This window comes from Lotus japonicus, chromosome 4 (assembly GCF_012489685.1).
Source record: "Lotus japonicus ecotype B-129 chromosome 4, LjGifu_v1.2".
Lineage (NCBI taxonomy): Eukaryota > Viridiplantae > Streptophyta > Magnoliopsida > Fabales > Fabaceae > Lotus > Lotus japonicus.
In genome coordinates this window covers 5865928-5874136 of record NC_080044.1, presented here as the reverse complement: position 1 = coordinate 5874136, position 8209 = coordinate 5865928, and the positions used below count along the sequence as shown (strand labels likewise).

General features: G+C 39.1%; 2 protein-coding genes across 2 annotated transcripts; both read left to right on the top strand.

Moving 5' to 3' along the window:
* Positions 1-985: 985 nt before the first annotated feature.
* LOC130711510 (uncharacterized) lies at positions 986-3513 on the top strand. Its single transcript, XM_057561175.1, has one exon. The coding sequence runs from the start codon at positions 1489-1491 to the stop codon at positions 3220-3222; it is 1734 nt and encodes a 577-aa protein (XP_057417158.1). The 5' UTR covers positions 986-1488; the 3' UTR covers positions 3223-3513.
* Positions 3514-6664: 3151 nt separating this feature from the next.
* LOC130712175 (uncharacterized) lies at positions 6665-7976 on the top strand. The gene is made up of 3 exons (XM_057562013.1): positions 6665-6844; positions 6937-7133; positions 7226-7976. Exons 1-3 carry the CDS (start codon positions 6665-6667, stop codon positions 7974-7976), a joined length of 1128 nt encoding a protein of 375 aa, XP_057417996.1.
* Positions 7977-8209: the final 233 nt, after the last annotated feature.

Below are 8209 nucleotides of genomic sequence, written 5' to 3'. Positions count from 1 at the left end.
TTTTTATTTTTTGGGGGCCTAATATACATCTTTATTTGTTTGAAGCCTAAGGCAAATGTCTCATTTGCCTTGTGGCCTACACGGCCCTGAATAGACTATTAAGTTTATTTAAGTGATCCTTAATTACTTTTCAAAGCACAACAGAACATAATCCATTTCATTCACTAAAGTTTTTACTCCCTGTTTATGATCATTTTTGTTAAACAGAGTATTAAAGCAATTGAGAGTTTTTGAGATAAGTGTCGCCTTTAACTCCAAGTTTGCAACAGTAGCTGCAGGATGAAATACGTTGTCTGTCACTTCAATGGTGGGAGTGAAGAACTCCGACAGTGTCTCCTCTGGTGGTGGTAGGTCCATCTTTGTTCTTTCTCTTCGCTATCTTTCTAACATGCGAGCTATCCTTTCAATTTCAGTGTCAAACTTCAAAACAAGCTCATAAGAACGAGTCAACATGCACCCACATCATACGGTAAAAAACCGTCAATAATTGTAAAAATGACCGCCACCAAATGTCATTTTTTCTCAGAGGGACTAGAATCAAACTCGCTTACAAATTCAGGGGCTAATTTGACCATTCATCCAATTTATAATATTAATCTTATTATCATCAAAACATACTACAAGATTTTTAGGTACTCGAGTATTCATTGTCGATAGCAATGACTAATTCACTCGGTGTGGGTGCTCACACTTGACGGTAAAACTTCAACCATGAAATCTCCTAAATTTCTATTTATTCAATAGGTAAAAATAGTGCGCTTTTTTTTATTTCAAACTCAAACTCATAATTAAGAGATAAAGTGCGCAACCACGACGTTACACCTTGTTGTTGCTTGTACCTCACTTTTTCATTGTTAACTTACATAATCTTCTATGGTTGAAGTATTTTACTTTTTATTCTTTACTATAACAACCACCAACATGGTTTGGAGACAATTCATCTTGTAAACTGTAAATCTGTAATATTTACAAAACTTTGTTTAGAAACTAGAACCACCATGAACCTATAGCTCCATCTAAATAGGCACACAATGAGCTAGCTATAGAGACACAACACAACCTCTTTCTGCCACTCTGTGCTTCTGTTTGTTTCCCTCATCACACCCCACAAACCATCTCCATCCTTTTAAATAACATCCAACTTCCACACACCATGACCTGCACTTTTCAGCATTTGCAATGACACAATTGCCCATCACCCTCACCCCTAAGCAACAAAGCAAGGACACCACAACACCAAACCTTACAAAGAACACCAAAAGGTCATTATAGTCATTCACATGCTATAGTCCAACTCTGTGTACTGTATCAACTGTAATCTAAGGATAAGCATAGATCTGCAGAACCACCCTCTCTCTCTCTCTCTCCCTCTCTCTCTCTCTCTGTGATATCATGAGATTCTTTGTTATATACTAGATTCTGAACTCTCAGTTGCCGGAATATTCCTTTCTGCTTCACCGGAGACATGGGTTTTCACTGAAAACGGAAATGGGTGGTGAGGACTTCGCCGGAGAATCCAGAACGGCGGCGGAGCTACCTACGGGAGCTTCAATCCTCCGGCGAGCTGTGGTACTCATCTGTTCCGTCCTCTCTCTCTCACACTCGATCAAGGTCTTCGCCGGAAAATGGCAAGTCATCCGGAGCAAGCTGGAGGAGCTTCAATCCGGTCTAATCGCCGCCGAGAATTGCGATTCCGGTGAGAATCCTTCTCTTTCCCGGTTGGTTCCTTCCATTGTGGCCACCGTTTTGGAGTGCCACGATCTGGGTCAGCGTTGCATCGATGTTTCATACAGTGGGAAGCTTCTGATGCAGAGTGATTTGGACGTGGCGTTCGCGAAGCTCGATGGGTTGACGAAGAAGCTCGCGGAGATTTACAGGACGGGGATTTTGACAAATGGGTATGCGCTCGTTGTGTCGAAACCGTGTCTTGGAGCTTCCAAAGAGGACATGAGATTCTACGTGAGGGACTTGTTGACGAGGATGAAGATTGGGGATTTGGGTATGAAGAAACAGGCTTTGAGGAATCTTCTTGAGGTTGTGGTGGAGGATGAGAAGTTTGTGAAGGTGATTGTGGATGTGGGGGATGTTGTTCATTTGCTGGTGGGTTTTCTTGGTTCATTGGAGGAGGAAATCCAAGAAGAGAGTGCTAAGGTGGTTGCTGTGGTTGCAGGGTTTGATTCCTATAAAGGGGTTTTGGTTGGTGCTGGTGTTATTGCGCCTCTGATTCGGGTTTTGGATTGTGGGAGTGAGTTAGGGAAGGTTGCGTCTGCAAGGTGTTTGATGAAGTTAACTGAGAATTCGGACAATGCTTGGTGTGTTTCTGCTCAAGGAGGTGTCACTGCCTTGTTGAATATTTGTGGAGATGCAGATTCTAAAGGGGATTTGGTTGGTCCTGCTTGTGGGGTGTTGAGAAATCTTCTTGGTGTTGAGGAAATTAAGAGGTTTATGATTGAGGAGGGTGTTGTTTCCACGTTTATCAGGCTTGTGAAATCAAAGGAGGAAGCAATTCAGGTGAATTCCATAGCATTCATTCAGAGTATTTCCTCTGGAGATGAGTTGGTTAGACAGATGGTGGTTAGAGAAGGTGGAATTCGAGCTTTGTTACGTCTTTTGGATCCTAAATGGTCGAATTCTTCGAAAACCAGGGAGATTGCAATGAGGGCTGTTGAGAATTTGTGTTTTTCATCATCTAGCTCTGTGAGTATTTTGATTAGTTATGGCTTTGTGGATCAGCTGCTATATTATCTTCGAAATGGTGAGGTTTCGATTCTAGAGTTGGCTCTGAAAGTGGCGTTTAGCTTGAGTGGAACATCAGAGGAAGCTAAGAAAGCAATGGGTGATGCAGGTTTCATGTCAGAGCTTGTTAAGTTTCTGAATGCAAAATCATTTGAAGTTCGTGAGATGGCAGCAGAGGCACTCTCTGCAATTGTTATGGTACCTAGAAATAGGAAGAGATTTGTGCAGGATGACCATAACATAGCCCTCCTTTTGCAATTGCTTGATCCCAATGAGGGAAATTCAGGTAACAAAAAGTTCTTGATCTCTATCTTGATGTCATTGACAAACTGCAACAGTGGTAGGAAAAAGATTGTAAGTTCTGGATATGCCAAAAACATAGACAAACTTGCTGAGGCTGAAGGTTCATCTGATGCCAAGAGACTTGTGAAGAAGCTATCTACAAACCGGTTCCGCAGTATGTTGAATGGAATCTGGCACTCATGAATGTGATTCATTTTTCACTTTTTTTTTAACTGTATATTTACTTAAGTGTTTTACAAGTTTTGCTAATTTGTTTAATTGTTTCCCCCTTCTGTTTTATTTCATTGGCCTTAACAAGATTAGCACATCTTTATGTTGAGATTGTAACCACATGTAGTGATACCATAAAAGCTTTGTTGTAGATTTTCTTGAGGACACTTTACCATTGCTGTTATTAGGCATTGAGCTATGGTGGATTGTACCAAAAGAAGGAAAGAATTTATATTAATATTATATTATCTTTACTAAGCATAACTTAATAAGTTGTTATAGTTATCCACCTAACCTTAGTTTTTGTTTGTAAGTGTATAAAAAATAGTAGTATAGTGTGTTCATTGGTGAATCTGTGACTGGTACCACATGGGGAAGACATGAATCCTTGGCAAGCATGTGAAAGGTGTCAACCTTACTATTCTCTATCCAGCATTTTTTTATAAAGAAGATAGCGATAGATGAAGTTTCCATCTGTATTGTTTTGTCCTAAGCCAAGATCTGTCTTTTTGCATTAGCTACTTCCAAATTCCAATCCTAGTTGTTAATGAAGAATAGTACAAATGCCACTTTTTCACATGCTTCTTGCTTGATAATTGTTTTAGGATAAGAATAAGAGAACAGAATGATCCTACATCATTAACCATTTGTTTATCTTTCTGTGTTCTCTAATTACTACTACCATTTGCTTTTGAGACGGTGAAACTGCATATTCCTAAATCTAGGAAAAGGATGTAACACTCGGGTTTTGTGAAAGAATGGAAATCTATCGTCTTGGTTTGGTGAATTTGTTGGCTCTCGTCCCCATGTTGCGTGTATGCAATCAATGCTTGGTGATGCAGAATGGGAAACATGTGATTAGGCTGGTCATGAGAGCTGACGAGCTGTCAATGAGGGTAGGAAAGGAACAGAAAACTCATGAATGATGAAGCAATGTCCAGGTTTACCAAAAGGATTTATGTGATGCAGTAAAATTTTGAAGAGATTATGAGTGGTACTACCTTGATTACAGTGATCACAAATTCACAATCATTGGTGCAATCCCCTGGTTTACCAAAAGCAATGAAGCGTTCACATAAAGATACCGAAGTATTACAGTGATCAAATAATTGGTTAGGGTTACTTAGATGTAATTTTATTATTGTTTGTGTCTTGTGTGGAAATGTGAGTTGTTAGGTGTGTGCTCATCTTAGAACTACTTGAGTCTCTAGGGTGGGATGAGTAGCTGACATGGTTGAATTAAGAGTAATTGTAGGTGATAGGTCAGAGTTCGAACTTTGAGGGAGAATAATTTGTACTAATTTACTAATAACTAACATTTGTCTATAAAAAAAGAATTACTTGAGTCTCAATTGTAAACTCTCTCAAGTTTCCTTAATTTGAAATTATGTGTCTATCTCTCTCCTCATATGTATTAAATAGGTGATATCTTGAAATTTTTGTGAAGAGAGATAGTACAAATGCCACTTTTTGCATTAGCTACTTCCAAATTCCAATCCTAGTTGTTAATGAAGAATTGTAGGTCCGATCAACCCGCCCAACCCAACCGAATAGCAAATATGTGGATTAGATTGGACAAATGAGTCTAATTGGATAGATTTATGTGCAACCCGATCAAGTCAAGTTCGGGCATAGGTTCATTAAGTCATCCATCCAAACTAACCCGATCTCAAATATATAATAATCTTTTATTTAATAAATTTTATTTTCCCTCAATTGTAAAATGCACTAAATGAACACGCTAAAATATCCTACGTGACACTTCGGGCTCGGGCCCACATGAATAGTGTTTAAAAAACAAAAAAGTGTAACCGTGAATAGAGATGCCCTTATACAAGCAAATATGAGTCTCTATTGCAACTCTAAAAGTTTGCTTAAGAGCATCTTTAGCGCAAGTTCTTACACTAGTTCTTAAGGTTAAGCAACGTAGCTTATTTTTTCTCTCATAAGAGCACACTTACATGGAGTTGCTTGTTGCCTAAAATTAAGCAACGGTTAGTTCTGCAAACAACGGTTTCTTTTTCTTAGCCAGTTCTTAGGTGTTTTTTATTTATCAATTTTTTTTCTCTCATACATTGACAATTCATTCATCCTCTTGCATTAAGTGGAAATAGAAAAGTATGAACATATGACATTTATGGAAAAAATTAGGAACCACCATTAGAGTAAACTCTACATGAGTTGTTTATGCATTGCTTTAATCATATGTGGCATTTTAGACCCATGAAAATAGTGTTAATCAACTTAAGTAAGCAACCAACACTGTGGATACTCTAATAAACTCACTATCAACACCACACTTTCCTAAATTCGGTTTTTCTGCAAAATAACAACAATATTTGTTGTCTTTTCAACGCAATTTTATATAGAAACTGCATCTTTTTGCACACACTAATTTTAGCCTCGGAAAATCTCGATTTCTCCAACCACTTGACACACTCAGGTTAAAGTGTTTTGTGCGTGAGACACCCCTTTGAAGATAATCAAAGTGTCTTCTTTGTCTACGTCGTCTCTTTTCCTGCTACTTTAGTTTTCAGTCCACACGTGTTATAAGACAACTTTAATGAAAACACACTAACTCCAATATAACAAATGTGAAATAAACTCCTCACTTCTAGGTTTTAATGTGTTTTTAAGTTCATCACAACTTGAATTCAAGGACACCTTAATTCATTCGCTTCTCATACTTATGGCAATGAATTGAGTTTATACATTTCTCTGACTATCTATGATTAAGACACGAAATCCTCATGAGATAAAATCTTATCTTGGACTAATCAATCATGATAAATGTGTATAATGATAAGTAGTAGCTTTTTGTGAGGGGGAGGATTGATGTTAGAGGTTTAAGATGAACTTGAATGTTATTTGGTCAACTTCATAGAGATCTTTTAGATATGGAGCAGATCACGAACAGCATCCTATTGTTATGTTGAATTCTAAATAGGCTTGTGTAGGTGATATATCTGATAGTTAAAAGCATGTAGTCTATTGAGAACTGATATGTAAAATAGTGTAATTGTCTAGTAGCACTATAAATACTAGACTCTGTACCTATATTCAGAGTTAGTGATAATAGAAAATATTATTCCACAATTCCACACTTTTTGTTTTGCTCTAACAGATTGGTATCTAGAGCTCTCAACGGTCCAGTGGGTAAACCGTAAAAAAAAAAAAGAAGGTTCTTGGCATTGTTCGTTGTCGTAGTGGCTCTGTGAGAGAGTTCCAGCGGGACCTGGGTATTGTTCTTCTTTGTGTGGCTCTGTGAGGTGAGTTGCAACGGGTTGCATCGTGACTGAGCAACCGCGATTCGGCGACGGAGAAACTGCGATTTGGCGACGGAGCAATCAATCCTGATTCAGCGGCGGGGCAATTGTGATTCCTACTGTTACACTACACGTTTCTTTGGTTCATGATGGGGAATAATGGCAATTTGCCAGCAAACCTTCCAATTTTTGATGGCAAGAATTGGGATCAATGGTGTTCCAAGATGAGGGTCATCTTCAACTTTCAGGAAGTGGGTGAGTATGTTGATGGTGGCTATGAACGGTTAGGGGAGAATCCAACGGAGGCTCAGCGAACTGCACACAAAGCGGCAAAGAAGCATGGGATTTGCTAACGAAGTATTATGGTGGTGATTCGAAGGTAAAGAAGGTGCGACTCCGACGTCAATATGAACTGCTGCAGATGAAATCTGATGAATCAATTGCTGATTACCTTTCAAGATTGGGATCTCTCACCAGTCAAATGAAGAGTAATGGTGAGGATTTGACTGAGCAATCGATTGTTGAGAAGGTACTCCGCACATTAACCCCAAAATTTGATATGATTGTGGTTGCAATTGAAGAGACAATGGATCTTAGCCAATTGAAGTTGGAAGATCTGTAGAGCACACTTGAGGCTCGTGAATTACGGGTCACTGATAGAGAAGCAGAAACTGAGACTGAACAAGCAAAAAGGGATCCTTTGCTGATAGGAGCAAGAAGTGGAAAAAGGGAAAGTTCAAGTCACAGAAGGAAAATTTCTCTAGCAAAGAGAAATCTGATCTTGAAGATAGGCCTGAACCTTCTTCCACAAGAGGAGGTGATAGTGGAAAGTTTAGTGGAAAGAAAAAGACCACTGACAGAAGTCAAGTTCAGTGTTTCAGGTGTGAAAAGTTTGGCCATTATGCCTATGAGTGCAAGAAATTTAGAGGTGGTTCCAATAAAGGAAAAACTCCCAAGAAGGCTGAAGAAGAAGCTAACTTGGTTCAAGATGACTCAGACTCAGATCCTGTAATGTTGATGGCTACAACCTGTGAGAGTGGTAAGGATTCTGAAGTTTGGTATTTGGATACCGGGTGCTCCAATCATATGACTGGGCGCAGAAGATGGTTCTCTGAATTTGATGCTACAAGGAAAACAGTGGTTAGGTTAGCAGACAGCAGCAAAATGATGACTGAGGGTGTAGGAAAAATAGCACTCGAAATGGAAGGAGGCAAACCTGCATTCATAGAGAATGTGTTATTTGTTCCCGGCATGGAATGCAATTTGATAAGTGTGGGACAACTGATTGAAAAGGGTTTCTCAGTAGACATTCAGAGACGTACACTCAAGTTGTTTGTTCCGAAGGGGAGATTCGTTCTTATGTCTACAATGTCAAAAAATAGAACTTTCAGAACCACCATCAAAACTGCAAATGCTGCGTGTCTTCTCACCACATCTTCCACTAATGAAGCTTGGCTCTGACATCACAGGTTTGGACATCTCAACTTTAGGAGCTTGAGTGAATTGAGAACCAAATAGATGGTCCTAGGTGTACCTAAGATAATGTTACCTACTGAAAGTTGCATAGTTTGTCTAGCTGGAAAACAAACTAGGCTACCATTTGTGAAAAACCTTCCTATGAGAGCTAAGCATATCTTGCATGTTGTTTTCTCTGATATATGTGGGCCTTTTGAACATGCTTCTATTGGGGGTAA

Coding starts and splice junctions, on each gene's coding strand:
- LOC130711510 (XM_057561175.1), top strand. CDS start 1,489: ATGGGTGGTGAGGACTTCGCCGGAGAATCCAGAACGGCGGCGGAGCTA.
- LOC130712175 (XM_057562013.1), top strand. CDS start 6,665: ATGGGGAATAATGGCAATTTGCCAGCAAACCTTCCAATTTTTGATGGC. Junction 6,845..6,936: donor AGCGAACTGCACACAAAGCG/GCAAAGAAGCAT, acceptor GAACTGCTGCAG/ATGAAATCTGATGAATCAAT. Junction 7,134..7,225: donor CAATTGAAGTTGGAAGATCT/GTAGAGCACACT, acceptor CTTTGCTGATAG/GAGCAAGAAGTGGAAAAAGG.